General features: G+C 27.9%; 3 protein-coding genes across 7 annotated transcripts in view; 2 read left to right on the plus strand and 1 right to left on the minus strand.

Annotated features, from left to right (window-relative positions):
* Positions 1 to 8,764, plus strand: part of Rhp (rhophilin) — a 27,410-nt gene extending 18,646 nt beyond the window's left edge. For all 4 annotated transcript variants that reach the window (XM_035091546.1, XM_035091547.1, XM_035091545.1 and 1 more), the window contains 10 exons: positions 1,035 to 1,150; positions 1,307 to 1,438; positions 3,197 to 3,272; positions 5,170 to 5,247; positions 5,545 to 6,027; positions 6,635 to 6,905; positions 7,040 to 7,234; positions 7,486 to 7,715; positions 7,813 to 7,965; positions 8,327 to 8,764. In XM_035091546.1, coding sequence (XP_034947437.1) covers positions 1,035 to 1,150; positions 1,307 to 1,438; positions 3,197 to 3,272; positions 5,170 to 5,247; positions 5,545 to 6,027; positions 6,635 to 6,905; positions 7,040 to 7,234; positions 7,486 to 7,715; positions 7,813 to 7,965; positions 8,327 to 8,524 — 1,932 coding nt within the window. In that variant the 3' untranslated portion in view covers positions 8,525 to 8,764. The remainder of the gene's footprint in view (positions 1 to 1,034; positions 1,151 to 1,306; positions 1,439 to 3,196; positions 3,273 to 5,169; positions 5,248 to 5,544; positions 6,028 to 6,634; positions 6,906 to 7,039; positions 7,235 to 7,485; positions 7,716 to 7,812; positions 7,966 to 8,326) is intronic.
* tilB (touch insensitive larva B) lies at positions 3,304 to 4,939 on the minus strand. The gene is made up of 3 exons (XM_035091549.1): positions 4,611 to 4,939; positions 3,806 to 4,417; positions 3,304 to 3,736 (listed from the first exon to the last, which is right to left on the minus strand). The coding sequence occupies exons 1-3, from the start codon at positions 4,937 to 4,939 to the stop codon at positions 3,304 to 3,306; spliced, it is 1,374 nt and encodes a 457-aa protein (XP_034947440.1).
* Positions 8,765 to 10,984: 2,220 nt separating the features above from the next.
* Positions 10,985 to 16,602, plus strand: LOC118071798 (clavesin-2). Of its 2 annotated transcripts, none has more exons than XM_035091210.1 (5): positions 10,985 to 11,139; positions 14,373 to 14,763; positions 15,031 to 15,341; positions 15,476 to 15,569; positions 15,661 to 16,602. In XM_035091210.1, exons 2-5 carry the CDS (start codon positions 14,379 to 14,381, stop codon positions 15,810 to 15,812), a joined length of 942 nt encoding a protein of 313 aa, XP_034947101.1. In that variant the 5' UTR covers positions 10,985 to 11,139; positions 14,373 to 14,378; the 3' UTR covers positions 15,813 to 16,602. The 2 variants fall into 2 exon arrangements, with proteins under 2 accessions (XP_034947101.1, XP_034947099.1); XM_035091208.1 differs by lacking the exon at positions 10,985 to 11,139 and adding an exon at positions 12,945 to 13,108.
* Positions 16,603 to 16,701: the final 99 nt, after the last annotated feature.

Here is a 16,701-nt window from a genome sequence, read left to right on the forward strand (position 1 = left end):
AAGTATGGATCTAGGTATATTTTTATATCGTGTTCAATATTATTATCAAAGAAAGGTGCCAAGTTTCATTTTATATTCTGATGTCATTAATTTAATTAATAATTACTGTGATAAAGATCACTCATTATGAACATTCAAGGGTCATTTAATAAAGTGTTAATCATTCTTTTAAAACAGCCATTTTGATGAAAAGAAATAGTTTAATATTTTTTTGAAATACTAGCTATTTTACAAGATTTATTCTTTGATCTTTTAAGATTAATTTAAGAGTTTTAAGAGTTAATTTTTATTGAAGGAATAATTTATTTAATAGATATATGTATGGGTTGATGTTGAATAAAATTGGGTTTCAATGAACAGTAAATCATTTCATTGAAAGGTCCATAACCTTATCTATATAGAAATATTCACACAGTTACCAACTATAAATTCACCCATTTTCTATATGCAAAAAACCCGTTACAAACCACAGGTGTCGGTATGAAAATGTGCATCTGATGCATGGATTATATATGTATGTTTATTGGATTTGTCACGTTTAATAGAATCGCAAATAACTACTCTTCGTATCCAGTTAGTTTCTACGACCGTTAATATTTACATTAATTTGGTCAAGCTTAACGATCGAAAATATTCATTAAATATGTATATTTACATATACACTTATATAATCAAAAAGTATAACTCTCAAATACTTATTTCAACGGTATTTGAATTTTATCTGCAGAAAAAAAAACCCAAACAAACTTTATTTACGTACCGATGAGAAATACCACAGTTTATGGTTTTAAAATATTTTAAAGACACAATTATTTTATTTTATTGCTCTTAAATGACAGACTATTGAAATTATAGTAAAATAACAAATATTTATTTATTCAAAGGTAGATTAGATAGAATTATTTGGTATAATTAAATAAAAGTAATGATCGAGAAAAAAAAGTGAGGTTAAGTTCGACCTTGGTAAATATATTTGCTAACTTGTTGAAAATTATTACTCCAACATAACAATTTTAAAAATTGTTTTCTTACAGGGCTCAGATCCCAGGGTTGCTACATGCAGAGGAAAACTCCAGAATAAACGCAGTAAACTCAACCAGGAAATAAATAAAGAGTTAAGGCTTCGTGCAGGAGCTGAGAACCTTTTCAAGTAAGCATACCATTATTTTTTTTTTTTATTATTACCCGAAAAATAGTTAACTGTAAAATTCTTTAATTGTACTGTTAAGAAAAAATATGCCTAAAAAGCAGTAGTAAAAATGTTATGTCGAAATTTTAGTCTTAAAACTTTGTACTAATTTTTCAGAGCAACCACAAACCGGAAATTAAAGGAAACCGTAGCTTTAGAACTCAGTTTTGTTAACTCAAATCTTCAATTATTAAAGGAGCAACTTGCTGAGCTAAACAGTTCTGTAGAACTTTATCAAAATGTCGATGGGTAAGTGTTTACTAGACTGTGATAAATTTTTTAAATCTATAGTTCAAGATTGAAATTTCTACATTCATAAATCTCTTTATACTATTCATTTACAATATAATAAAATTTAATCATTTCACCTTGAAAATAGCTATAAAACATCCTATTAACTTGTACATATTTTCCATCATATGTGGTCACGTTTTTAAACTCTAAAAAATATTTAAAAATTATCTCTTTTATTGCTATTCTAACATGCTTTATCAATATTGTTAAACAATGTTTTGTATTTCTTTTCTTTCAATATCTTAGTAATATTTATTTATCTATCTTATTCAAATAATTGTCGAAAAAATACTTGACTAAGTATTAAATTATTTCTTAAAATATTTATCAAGAAGAAACCCAAATTAAAATGATTCTAATATACTTATCAATAACCTCATGACTAATTCAAATTTCCAAAAAGAATTTAATTAAAAATGACATATCGTTACTTCTGATAAATTAAATTTATTTCCAAGAATATTCTTCTAGAATTTTCTTGTAATTAATATTTTTATTAGAATTTGGAAAATGAATAATATTTAGAATCTTCTCTACTACCTTTTTATTATGCTTCTAAATGTACTTCATTAAGCAAAAGCAATTAACCAAACTTAAAATGCTATTTAAATGCGAATGGAATAAAAAATCAGAACAAACGAAACGCGACACGAATGTTAAATCCTCGTTTCAGTGGTTGCATTCCATTTAAAATTCCCGCGCACTTAGTGGTCAGTATGCGGATGCTTACGCACAGTATTTCTTTGTGCACGCGATTACACTAGAGTGTGTAAAAGTGCGAGAACGATTTCGCGATGTAATACACCGACCACTTCCTCTTAGAATCCTTCTCCTTGAGTGAACTGTTTGCCGATCTATCCGCTATGCTTCGGTTCCTGGGTCACTGTCCGCCTACTATATCCTTCCAACGGATGTTCATTTCTGATGATGTTCCCTTTATTCATTGCTCATTCTCTCACCTTCTCATCTTCAGCTACTTCATTTTTCTCTTATTTTCATAACTCATTTAGGTACGCTTCGTAGCTCTAGATCTCATCATCTTTCATATGAACCTTCTCCATCAACACTAACTGGACTGATGCTCTATCAAACATCACCGGATGTGTTTATGAGCGCGTGCAAATGTACTATAAGATCAATTTTATTTTGCATATCATCACCTTATTCAACAAAAACATTTCCCTTCTATTAAATTTTTCTATTAAAAATCTAGAAACATCCACAATTATTGAAGTGTTCTTATGACCGACTTTGTTGACAAGCTGTTTTAGTTGTACTTAAGTTTTTTTATTGACATTTTGTTCCGCGTTAATCTTTACTGACAAACATATGTTCGTATTTTGTAACGGGAAGTCGAGCATACGGGACCGGATAATGATTTATTGATCATATAAATGAGCATTAAACTCTGACAAGTTAGCTGTGGTTATTTTTAGTCAAGACATTCATATAAAAATCTTTGCTAGAGTTTTAAGAAGCTATAAATAATGAAAGCGGCTTTTTTTTTGCCTTAAATCGAAACCAATTATGTCTGACAATAAATTGAACAAAATTTTTTACATTCTTTCATACGATAAGTATTTATTTTCAATCATTTTTTATATGAACTAGTAGATTACTTAATACATACATCCATTAATATTTTATTTCTTCTTGAACGTTAATTAATTCCTCCTATCATTTGCAATTAAACATTCATTTTTTTCATTTCAGTCAGGAGCCTGTTATGCCAATGATTCCTCTAGGATTAAAAGAAACAAAAGATATTGACTTCAGAGACCCCTTCAAGGTAATTATTCATCAATGACTTAGTTTATTAATCATTCCAGTGGTGGAACTTCTGGATTATCAACATAATTATCAGTAACAACTTCATTATGTGTTTTATTTACATGAGAAATGATGTGTGACTTTTTAGGATCTTGATATATTTTAGAAAAGTCCATGTCATCCTTCGGTGGACCAATTTCTAAAAGTTCTCGTTTAGTTGATAACACACCAGATCTAACAATCTGAGATTTATTATCCTTTAGAGATTTCTTGTCTGAATAATTTGGTGGTTTTGCTATAGTTGGCAATGGATCCAAACGTGGCATAGTTATAATTAAATTCCCAGTGATGACATTTCTCCTGGCGAAACTTTTGTCTGTTAATACTTCACAGGGGAGCCTCAATTGTAAAATTTTTCCTTTGATAGTTACTCTTATATAACTGGGCTGAATATCCACCTCTAAGAGTGATGAGTCTAGATGTCTGGAGAAAATAAAATCCATCATAATTAAAAAGTAATCTTTAAATGCCAAAGATTCATTTTATACTTACTTGTAGATAGTAACATCTAGATAAATATTTTCTCCATCATCTTCATCATTCAGAACAAAAGGAACCTTTGGTTGGTTAAGATTATAAGGTAGTCCTTCAGGGCTAAATAATTTAGGAATGTATTTCGTTTTGTGAGGTTGATCATGATGAGTTTGGTTTCTTTTTTCCATGATTTTTTGTGATCTTTCAGCAATAGCAATTCGTTCTTCAGGTGTATGATAGCTTTTAGTATTCCAAAATTGTTCATTCTCTTGTTCATTGTCATAACCATCACTTTCATTATCATTATTATGATGATTCTCTGTTTCATTATCGTTGTTGTGTTGATGGTTTCCATTGTCATTATTAGCCTTGCGGTTTTTAAATTCTTCCTGTTGACGGTGATGATGAATTTGTTTTGCTCTTAGCTTGGCATAACTTCTGTAGTCTCTAATGACATCTCCCTCAATTTCCGCGTGCCTTTGAAGTGCTGTAATTCGTTCTGATCGTGTGATTTCCGTCATGTCGAGTTCCTTTAATTGTGGTAATGTTGCTATTACGTAATCACGGTAGCCAGAATAATCAGCACATGGATTTCCTGTTAAAAAAAGCTGTCTCAAGTTCTCATTATGCCTAAAACAGATTAAATTTTTTTTCAAGAATTACAATACCAGACATCTAATTATTTCTTATTATTAATTTTTTCAATGATATTATTCATTTTAGTGGTTCTCATTATTATGTTTCTCACATGATAAATTGTTTTATATTTTTCAACTCTCTTCTAAACCAATTAATTTAATTATTTTGGAAAAAGTTAGAATACCTTAAGCTCTTAATACTTCGCAAATCTCCAATGAAATTCAGAGTTAAATCTAACTTTTCAAGACTTTCCAGTCCTTCTAAATTTTCAATAACTTCAATATTATTGAGTGCTAAATTCAAATACTCAAGTTTCTTCAGCATATTCAAATTTTCTATCTTAGCTATTAAATTATTTTGTAGTAAAAGTATTGTCAAGTGTCTACACAGTCTATCTATCAGTTCAATTTTCTCAATGTTTTCTTGATGTAGGGAAATTTCTTCCAACGTCGATATTTCACCTTCATTATGCTCCGATTTTTTTCGAATAAGTTCTACAGTAATTCGTACCATTATTTCAATATAATTCAACTTAGATAAATCTATAATACTTAATGAATATTATATTATTTATTCAGGTTAGAAAAAGACTATCAGCTATCGATTAAATAACTCCTAAGTAACCAAATGTTCCATCTTCAAACTTTAATCAATAGTCAATAATTTTAATTAATATTTTTACGAAATCACTTTAAAATAAAAAAGAATCTATAAATGAACTTACTTTTTTTTGTATCTTTTAGGATTTTATTTTGGAGCATTATAGTGAAGATGGCGAAAACTATGAAGAAGCAATTGCAGATCTTATGGAAACTCGACAGGTAAATAATATTTTTGATTGAAATAATTCAAAGTTATGAACAAAAAAAAAGATTAGATAAAAATGAAAAATCACTTTTATTTACTAATTAACCTACTTGGAGTAAAAAAAATTTAATCAGTTAAATTTAATTGGTCATGAAAAGCTCATTTAATCATATCGTACTTCATGAATTAAATAACAATTAAATGACAGTAAATTGAAAAGAATATATAATTAATTATATTACACTGAAATAATTATATTTATAACAAAAGAACAAATATTAATTCTAAAACATTTATTTCAATTAATCCAGGCCACGAGAACTCCAACAAGAGATGCTGCCGGCATTGCTCTCCTCTTCCGTTACTACAATCAATTATATTTCATCGAAAGACGTTTCTTTCCACCTGATCGAAGTCTTGGAATTTATTTCGAATGGTTTGACTCCTTGACAGGAGTCCCGAGCTGTCAAAGAACTGTAGCATTTGAAAAAGCGTCCATACTTTTTAATGCTGGTGCTCTCTATACCCAATTGGGAGCAAAGCAAGACAGAAGAAGTACGAAGGGACTTGATCAAGCGGTAGATGCATTTTTAAGAGCTGCTGGGACTTTTCGATACATTCATGAAAACTTTACGAATGCTCCAAGCATGGATCTTGGCCCTGACATGCTGGACATGTTGGTGCAACTTATGTTGGCTCAAGCCCGAGAATGTCTCTTTGAAAAACTTGAATTGCAGTCCCAGGAGTCCAGAAGTATCGATATTTGCTTGGATCTTGCTCAAGAAGCTGCACAGGTAAATATTTGAACATTTTTTTTTTAAATCTAACTAAAAATTTATTGGATATATTTTATTATTCAATCGGGAAAATTATTATTTATCAGTTAAAAATAAAGATTCAATTAGATTTAACAGAATCTTTTTACTGTTTATTAGAGTAATAAAATAATGATTTTTATCAGAATATTTGTAGAATATAGAGTTCATTTTCAGTAGAAACCTTGGTTATTAAATATTTGCCAAAACTTTTTTATAACTTTTTAATCCAAACAGAAAGTTATATTATTAAACATAATTGTAACTGTAGATCGACACAATTTTTCCTTTACTTTTCATTAATTTTTTTTATTTTCTGATGTATAGTCGTAACTTCAAACTGACCCAGTTTTCTTTATATCTTTTTTAACTCCAGTTTTTTCTTTTCTTTATCTTTCGCTATATAATCAGAGTACCAGACTTTTTATGTGATCACTTTCTGTTTTTTTCACATTTTCCAGAACATTAAAAATTGATAGATTTTAAATCATTTTAATGATATTGAATAGTAAATCATATATTAACATAAAGTTTCTTCAATTTATTTAATGAAGATAATAAATAATAAATTTTTCTATGATTTCAGGTAGCAGCTGTTTATAGTGATGTCCATGGATTAATATCTCGTGAACCAGTTCGTGATTACGTACCTGAATCCTGGGTTTCTTTAGTCCTAGTTAAACGAGAACACCATCTAGCATTAGCACACAAACATTGTGCAGCTGGTTTACTTATGAAACCTATTTCAGAGTTCAGAACTGAAACTAAACTCACTTTGGAACACATCCAGGAAAGTGATGGAAAGACACAAATGGATAATACAGTCCCGAAGGATGATAATGAACGAAAAGCATTAGGTAATCATTAATAATAATTATTATTATTATCCTCGTCATTTGTTGTTGGTATTATTATTATCATCACTGTCAATTAAAATTGAAATGTACATTATTCTAACAATTTGCTTATCTTCAATAAATATTTTAAACAGGAAGAGCTCATCTACGAGAAGCCCTAGTTATGCACGAAGAAAGCCAGAGACTTCAAAGAATGTGTAGAGAATTGAAGAGTAAACAAGCACTCGGCAGAGTACTCAAAAAGGCACATGATGCAACCCTAAAAGATTACAATGAAGCTGGAGAAGAGGACGATTTAAGAGAGTTACTTGATCCACCTCATATAATCGGTAAATACAAGTACACTTCATTCATTTGATCAGTCTTCTTCATCAATGGTTAAGAGAGAATCTAGATAATTATCGTTGTAAATATTTTTATTGGCATCTTGTTACTTAAGTTCTTTCGAGTCAACGTGAATTACTTTATTATCTTTCGAATAATTTTAAAAATATAAATTACGATGAAAATATTATTATTATTATTATTATTTAGGTATTGATTGGTAGAAGTAGTCATAAAAAATATTTTTTTTTCGCAGCTTCAACAAAATTCCAGTTAAGTATTACTCATCCAGATTTCGGTCAACATGGAGTTGATGATCTTTTCAAGTCTCTCGGTCCTGTAGCCATATTTTCTGCGAAACGACATTGGACAGCTCCTCGGCTTATTCAACTTCAACGTGGACCGGGTGGTGAAGGCTTTGGATTTAGTGTACGAGGTGATGCGCCTGTTATTATCGCAGCTGTCGATCATAATTCTCTAGCTGATGTAAGTGATAATAAAGCAATATCAGCAAATATTATTTTCACTAGAAAATTTTTTAATGTGAAAATTTATGATGAACTCTTTTTTTTTTGTTCAATAGCTCGGTGGTATGAAAGAAGGAGATTTCATTGTCAACATCGATGATAAAGATGTAAAATGGGCTTCTCATGAACAAGTAGTCCATTTGATAAAGCAGTGTGGAGATTCGATAAGTCTAAAACTTGTCACGCCGATGGATAGAAATTATTTAAAGGTAATAAATGATAAACTTGGTAGTTACTCTTACCTGTCATTGTAATATTTACGACTTAATATAAATGTCTCTTGAACTATTTGTTATCTGCCAATCCCTTTGCTCCGAAATTAGAACAATCGATTCGATGAAAATTTTGAAAATCATCTTAACTTCAGTTGTAAATATTATTTAAAGTATGAACATTATTTTTTCATCAATTATTGGTCTATAACGAGGCTAAATAATCGTGAATTCAATAGTAAAAATAATTCGTTTCCAAGTCATTAAATTTATGATTGTTACATAGAAGGGCAATGTCAACTATTAGTGTGGTTACTCTTTAGAACAAAAAGTGAACTCAAGTTCAATTGTATTGTAGAAACCTGTAAAGGCTAGTCACCATGACAAAGGAAGTGTATCCGCAAGCAGTTCATCTGGAGTATCTTCTGGTCAACCGAGTCCTGCAGGATCGGTGACAACGGCTCATGTAGCCCGGAGAATTCCATGGAATCCTTTCAAGAAATCCAGTCAAAGGGATAGTAGAGATCTGACTTTTGATAATGTCATTCTTAGATGATCTCTATAATAGCATTCTCTCGTCAGTAATTTCTTACTTGTATTATTGCGAATATTTATTTTATTAATTGGAATGAACATTTCGCCATATTACGGAATAATGTAATTATAAATAAAAATAATATTATTAGAACTTGCCTCAGTGATCCATCGGTAATCAATCAATTGAAGAGAATATGAGTTAAATCAAATAATTAAACTTATGATGTAAATAGTGGATTTATTTCTAAACAAAAAAAAATTGGTAATTGTTAAGGAAAAATATATTTAATATTTTTGTATACATTTCAAGATATTGGTGGATCATTTTTGGCGATTTTGTACTTAAATATAACATTATTTACAAAAAACAAAAATAATAAGATTTATTATGCCAAATTGTAAATTAGGTTGTTTATAAAATATTTTCAGAATATTTTTTGTATAAATTTTACATAAATGCTTTAAGAAAATCTTAGATAAAGCCATATAATAACAATACATAAACTAAATGATAGAAAGTAAAAAAAAAAAAATTCTAATCTGAAAGAATTATATATACATATATATTTTTAAACAAAATTTTCTTTGTTATTATTTGCTAAAAAGAAAGTTACAAAAAACACATGAGTCATTAAAGTTAATTTTGATTGATAAAATAAGTGAAATAAACAATAAAATATTTACTTATTTCAATTGTTAATATTAATAACAAATGTGCCAATTAGCGTCAAATTGAAACGTGAATTTGAGAAAACTATTTTTTTTTATTAAATTAATTACGATAAAAAGAACGTAATTATTATATACATAAAAATATTCAACTATTCTTGGATAAATTTACTTTATTTAAAAAAAAATCCAATTTGTAAATAAGCAATTAGGCAGCTTATTATGGATTCAGTATATTATTTAAGTCATGTATTACTGTATGATATTATCAAATAAATAAAAGAGTAAAATGACTAAAAAGTGTTTTTGATTGAAATAAAAAACACTTATTTAAAACTAAAAAAAAAAAAAAAAAAAAAAAAATTGTTAATATTTTTGCAAAAAGTATGAGGATACCATAAAGAAATAAAGTGCAGGACGATGCACTTTCTTTCCAGCTTCAACAACTGTACGTTCTGGTTTTAAGGTCACCGGAGAAAGTTCAGTTTGCGTTTGAAAGAAGTCGTGAACAGGCAAGAAGGTTTTTAAACAATGAATGTAGCATAGCTTTAGAGACTGGAATATAAGTTTAATGCACGTGATCTCGTTTCTTGTGCAGAAGGTAAAATGATGACATTAATAAATGATCTTCTTAGGCGTACAAAATTGTGACTATAAATAAGTGGATGAATGAAAACAATGAATTTAAAAACAAAAAGAATGAATAGAAAGCCATTCTAGAAAGAAAATATAAAAATTGTCATATTTCTTGCAAAAATAACTATGTAGCTAAGTAGGACAGGAGTAGAAAAAATGGATAATTACATAAATATGACAGTTAATTATTTATTACATGCAAAACGTCTGTTAAATATGACAGACAAGCACTCAATTATTACAAACAACTATTTATTTTCTAAATTAATAATTTAGCAATCAATAAATAAGATATAAAAAAAAAAAAGAAATTACTTTAAATTATGACAGAAACTTTTTTTAATTAAATCAATTTCTATCAGTACATATAAATATGTAATTAATTTATCATTTTTATAAGACAGAAAAAATATTTAAATTATAAATGGTTGCGTGTAATTAATGAATTTTTTTTATTCCTGAAATTAGTAGAAATCTTAAGATATTTTTCAGTGATAATTAAATGAAATTTATAAAATCGTTGATCGAAAAGGTTTGATCTATTGTGTAACCGATTGAACAAACCGAGGACGACTTTTATAAGTGAAAGTTGTGATACCAGTTAGTCGATTGTGAACAAAATTTCTTTCAACTTCCTGTTACTTCACACGAAATATTTGATCAGTTTTTACAATTATTTTTCTAACTTTTACCTTTAATCAGAGATACCCTTGTATCTACTTACCCATAAAATTAAATAAAAAACATTATTCTCTCCTCATGATTACAATTAATTATCATGTTTACAAATGATCATTCCATAAAAATAATAAAAATATTTCTTATAAACATTTGATTAAAATTAAAAATGTTATTTTTATAAACAATTGATAATAATTTCAACTTGACTCCAATTTCTTGATTATTTTCTCTTGTTATTTATTAGACAGTAGCATTCAGAGTTTCAGAGGATCTATAAATGTGAAAATATATGAATATTAATAACAATGAAAAGATGATAAAGATGTATATGTTAATGTCTTTTATGTTTAATGCAGTGTGTCAGGGATTTTCTCACTCTCTTTGGCGAGAGTTTGTTCATGAAGCTGTTTAATCTCTGAAGGCGGTAGAAAGAGGATCTATTACACATGAGCAGGACGAGTGAGATCTGCGTTTTGCGCAAGCGTACAGTGAAGATCAACAAATAGTTGTACCTGGAAGAGTGCAGAGTTGGCGGTCTTTTCAGTCGCGCGCAGGGTAACTAACGGTGCAAGACCTGCGCGCGTTTCTCCAATTGGTTTCTTGAAATTATCAACTAAATTATCTTATATTTAATTGGCACCATTCAAGGTAAGTTTATTTTATTTATAAAATAATTTTTTTAACATCACCAACCATTGTTTCTACAAGATCACATCACATTCAACATATAATGATCATTTTAAAATCCCCAATGGTTAAAAAATTCATTGAACTTGAAGATGTCATTTTGATACTTGACTATAATAGTTGTTTATTTATTTTTCATTACATAATAAAAAATAGTTAGGACTCATTATCATAATTACGTCATTCTCAGACATAGGTAACATCTGAAAGATAAAGAATCCCATAGGATTTTTAATCGTTGAAAAAGCGAAAGTATTATTAATCTTGTGGAACTATTTTTCCTAATTGTTCGTTCTATCGTAAAAATGAAAGTAACTCTCGAACTGGATGAGACAACGGAAACTAAACATATAACTATTGACAGAAAAAAAAAAAAAAACCCAATTGATTTGATTTATTTAAAAATCAAGATGTTGCAATCATGAAATAGTTAAATATTTAAAAATTTTTGTATTTTATTTTTGCAATTAACAAAATAATTTTTATTATGACAATTATTTATTTATTGATAGTTGGTTCAATTTATATTTCATAGCATATAAATAGCTGATAAATATTCCATCATATTCAAGAACTGACGTTAACGTCTTATTTTAAATTACTTTGAATGAGCGTTTTATTGATCGGTAAATATTAAGCACATTTAAAAATACATCCTGAGATGGAGAAGTGGATGAGGCAAGTCCCGTTATGTACCAACCGGCTTTAGATGAACTTGAAGCATCCCGGAACCAGTCCAGAAAACTCAAATGTGCTAACCCACTTGGTGAAAAGTAAATTTGTGTTAGTAGAAGTAAACATCATTAATAACACTGCTCATAGTTGGAACATCAACTATTGATAAATAAAGTCAAATAACAGCATTCTAAACAATTATTCCCATAATTAAAAGTTATTTTGAAGAAAAAAATGATAAATTAATGCCAAAAAATTTCAAACTTATTTCATTGTTGATTTATAGTAGTTGACTGATGAGTTATCTAGAGTATGTGGGAATAATTTATAGGAAGTTGAAAGATAAAAAATAGTTTGCAATATTTATTATGTTAAAAATCACGTTCATGTGATATTTGTATTTTTAAAAAAATGATATACAATTAAAATAGCCATTTAAGTTGAACTTTTGCTTGTCTTTAATCATTAAAACCGTTGTTTAATATCAAGTGAATGATTGATAATCAAAAAATTAAATTATTGTTTTCATGATTATATGTAAAAATTTCTTTCACTTTGTTCATGAAGGTGAAATAATGGCTTGCTTATCGAAGCATCAAAGGAGAAAGCAATAAAAGTGATATATTAAACATATAATTTAATTTTTGTTTTCAACAAAACAATCATTAAAAATTACTTGCAATTAATAATAACAATAATAATAACAACTATAATAGTTTCAATAATTTTTTTTATTTTTTTCTTCCATGAAATAAATACTAAAAGAATAATTACATAATTGTATATTAACATAAACCTTGGTGTAAACCAATACTTTGATGGGAAATAATAATAATGACTAAAATGAATAATAATAATAATAATCATCATATTTATGATGCTTGTTATGTATTTTGGTGAAAAAAAACAGTCATATTTTTCAGTCATGTAATTTTGAATTCAAGAGAAAGTGAAAAAGTTGATAAAATAATGCTTTAGATTGAACAAAAAAAAACATCCTTTCTATTTCTGGATTTCGATATTACCAGTTCATAAGCAATTATTCGAAAAATGAAAAATTTAATGAGTGGGGCAAAATATGATAGTGAGTAGTAGGTTCGAGGACGAATCAAGTCAAGTAAAAGCATACTTTTAACATGGTGCAAAGATTTAGAAGTGAAGTGATGGTCAGTCGACTTCCCCACTTAATCTGGTCACTCATCTAAGCAAGACAGTTATTTAGTCTTGAGTAACCAACCAGTTAACATCATCTGAGGTGCGATTATTTTTTTTTTGGTATAAATATATTCAAAATCCAAGTGTCTAGACTTTGAATGTTTTTTTGTTTTTAAATTAAATTTAAATAAATAAGTACAGTATTGATGGTTTTTATTATTATATTTTAAAAGTGAGAGTGCAATAGATGTAATGTAATATAAATAAATTATTGAATGTATTGATTATTTTTGCCATGCTGGTGTGATCAATCATAATTTTAGAAAACTTTCACCTTTGTGTTAAAAATATAAAAGTAGTATTTTTATTTTCAATATGGTTATACTTATTCTATTTGTACTGTATTTAGTTAATAATAGTTGTTGAATTTTTCTTTGAATCAACAGTAATTTATTCATATGTTTTTTAATATATTCCATCAGTTATAACTGCAATGAGACTTGAAGAGATGGAAAAAAGCTAATTTTAAAATTAAAAATAAAAAAGTATACATATAATTTATAAATAGTAATAAACAACACAGCAATAACAGTATTTTTAACTGATATCTTGGTTTTATTATGCAAAAATAATGTTTAAAAATATCAACAAAAAAAATTTAACGACTCAAGAAAGTGTAGTAGAAAGTTCCCGATGAGTCAATTACATTCGTTAATTCTTATTGTAACTGGTGACTTTCATTTTCACACAAAGTTACGTGAACTGCCAAATAAATATTAAAAATGGTATATCCATTACACTAGAGTAATAATTAAAAGACTTGGCCAAAATGACATTTATGTTTAAAAGTAACTTCTAGCATAAAATTACTAACTTAATATTCTTTCAAACTTATGAGCAGAAAAAAACAAAAAATAGGCATTTAATTCTCTAATGAAATCTTTTTGTTAAGTGAAACCAAGTGTGAATATCTAATATGACACTTCCATTACTTTCCATTTGGTGTGACATAAAACTTTCTATATAACAAACTTATTCAATCACAAGTTACATCATATTCTTCACGAAACTTTTAGGATGACCTAGAACACGTCGACTAGGCTTATGTCTTTGTGGAGAACCAATTGGTTATCCAGTAAATTGTTATTCAGTCTTGTATATTTATGCATATGAACGTGATGTTTAACTAAATAAATTATTCGCAATTTTACTTTCTTAATATTTATTCACTTCAACACAAAATTCATTAATTTAAAAAAACATCAATTGCTATTCTATGAATTATTCATTATCATCGGTACTTGCTGAGTTAAAAATGAAAAACAATATAAAATGTTGATGGAAATAAACTTTTTTTCTTTCAGAAAACAATGGGTATGGGAAACGACATGGATTACAAGTGCGATCTTAGTGAGGATGTTCAAGCAATTGCTCTAGCAGAATTGAGGGAAGATGAGAATATCCGGGAACAAGCTTTAGAGCAATTTAGATCTTGGATATTGAAACACCCATCGATTAAACGATGTAGAACAGATCCAGTATTTCTCTTGCGTTTTCTGAGGACTAAGAAATTTAGTGTTCCATTGGCACAGGAAATGCTTGAACGTTATCTCACGATTAGACAATTGTACCCTGATTGGTTCCAGAACTTAGACATCAACGATCCGGATATTGAAGCTATCATTGATAGTGGATACTTGGTTCCATTGTTGGAAAAAGATGATCATGGAAGACAAGTTATTTTATCTTGTGCTGGTGAGTCAATATTTTGATTACCATCATTTAGGTTTTAGTAATTAACTCATTTATATACTGATTCATTATAAAAGTTTAATTAAGATTCCTTGATGAACGAATGAAATGATTGAAGTGTCATTGACCAATCCATAAGTTAAACTGCTATGTCTTGAAATGGTCAAATTGATATTTCTTATGGCTAATAAATTCTACTAAAGATCAATCAAAAACAATCAATTGACTTGAAAACGTTGAATAAGAGAAATGAATCTGTTTGGAATTTAGGTCGCTTTGATCCATACAAATACACTTCAGCTCAAATGGCTCGAGCCCATAGTATCGTTGTTGAAGCACTTCTGGATGACGAAGAGAATCAAGTACGAGGGTATACTCATGTAAATGATGAGTCTGGGTTAACCATGAGCCATGTGAGTGCTTGGTCACTCACTGACATTCGAAACATGCTCAGATGCATTCAAAACAGTACTCCAATGCGACATAAGGAGACACATTTCATAAATATTCCAAATTGTGCTACTAAAGTCATTGACTTTGCTTTGTCTTTGCTTAATGATAAACTCAGAGCTAGAATCATGGTAAATATTATTAAATTCTTCCATATCAAATATTTAAAATCTTCATCTTTTTTTCTTTTTTTTGTTATTTACCACCTTAATTTATTCTGTTTAATTTGAATAACAAATTTAATCAAATAAATGATTCATGTCAGGTTCATAAGAGTGTGAATGATTTGAAAGAGGCAATCAACCCGAAAATTCTACCGAAAGAGTATGGAGGAATTACACCACTTGCTGATATGATAGGTTGGTACTTAAAACTTTTAATTAATCCACTTGTAAATTAGTTTTGAATTTTTATGGAATTTTTTTGTTTTTCATTTGTAAATAATTTCAGCTGCATTTAAAGAAAAATTGAAAGCAAAACGTAATGATTTAATGGCATTAGATGATATGTATATAGAAATATCTCCAAAAGACACGTGTTCCTCATCATCAGAAGGTCTTAGTGGAATTGCTGGATCTTTTCGGAAATTAGAAGTAGATTAAAAAAAAAAATTTAGCACCCAACTAATCAAATAATTATTATAAATTGATTAGTTTTTATTTTAATTATTTTTTATTGTTATGTTTGTTATGTTAATTGATGATATTTTATCAAGTTATTATTCTTCATGAGTTTATAAAATGAAGTTAGTTTATACTGCAAAGGTACAAACTATGATGTTGGTGGTATAAGTTACCGAGAAACAAAAAAAAAAATGAAAATCACTCTGTTGGTTTTACATGATTTAAATTCATTTACAGATAAATATTAAATATATTCATCAGAATCAGATATTTTTACAGACTACTAGCAATTAATATTATTGTAGAACAGATTATCTAAATATCGTTTATACTAGTATTATAATATTCAAACTCAAAAGATATTATTTATAATATGGAAAACCTAAAACATTTAAGTCTATTATTACAATAATCAGCAGCAATAATAATTTCGAAATTGAGAATGACATGAGCATTATAATAAATGAAGAGTTTTTTTAGAAATAAAAATTGAATACATCAAATAAATCAATGCCAAGCATTTATTTATTTTTCAAACAAGACAATAGATTTGTCAATTTCATAATCTCTGCTGTAAATAAATGTTAAAAACAACCAAACTGAATAGTAATGGGCCTATTTTAAATATCTATTAATATTTTTTTAACTATTTGTATCCTAGATTACATCATATTAGTTTAAGAAAATTGAAAATAAGTCTTATATTTTAAATAAAGGCAATTAATTTTGTATATAAATCCAGAGTATTAATCATTTTAATTACTCAGAAATTGTAACAATATAATTATAAAAGATTTGGTTTGTTAATCTATGATTAATATTTACTATTACTATTATTATTGTAAAAGTAATAAAAAATTAAAGAAGT

Source organism: Chelonus insularis, unplaced genomic scaffold (assembly GCF_013357705.1).
Source record: "Chelonus insularis isolate UGA/USDA-ARS -01 unplaced genomic scaffold, ASM1335770v1 contig_88_pilon, whole genome shotgun sequence".
Taxonomy (NCBI): Eukaryota; Metazoa; Arthropoda; class Insecta; order Hymenoptera; family Braconidae; genus Chelonus; species Chelonus insularis.

What these genes read in the sequence shown, in the direction of transcription:
- tilB (XM_035091549.1), bottom strand. Translation starts at nt 4,939, where the DNA reads ATGGTACGAATTACTGTAGAACTTATTCGAAAAAAATCGGAGCATAAT. An exon ending in CGAAGTATTAAGAGCTTAAG is followed by an intron (nt 4,418 to 4,610) that starts GTATTCTAACTT and finishes AATCTGTTTTAG; the next exon opens with GCATAATGAGAACTTGAGAC. An exon ending in CTAGATGTTACTATCTACAA is followed by an intron (nt 3,737 to 3,805) that starts GTAAGTATAAAA and finishes TATTTTCTCCAG; the next exon opens with ACATCTAGACTCATCACTCT.
- LOC118071798 (XM_035091210.1), top strand. Translation starts at nt 14,379, where the DNA reads ATGGGTATGGGAAACGACATGGATTACAAGTGCGATCTTAGTGAGGAT. An exon ending in AACTCAGAGCTAGAATCATG is followed by an intron (nt 15,342 to 15,475) that starts GTAAATATTATT and finishes GATTCATGTCAG; the next exon opens with GTTCATAAGAGTGTGAATGA. An exon ending in ACCACTTGCTGATATGATAG is followed by an intron (nt 15,570 to 15,660) that starts GTTGGTACTTAA and finishes AAATAATTTCAG; the next exon opens with CTGCATTTAAAGAAAAATTG.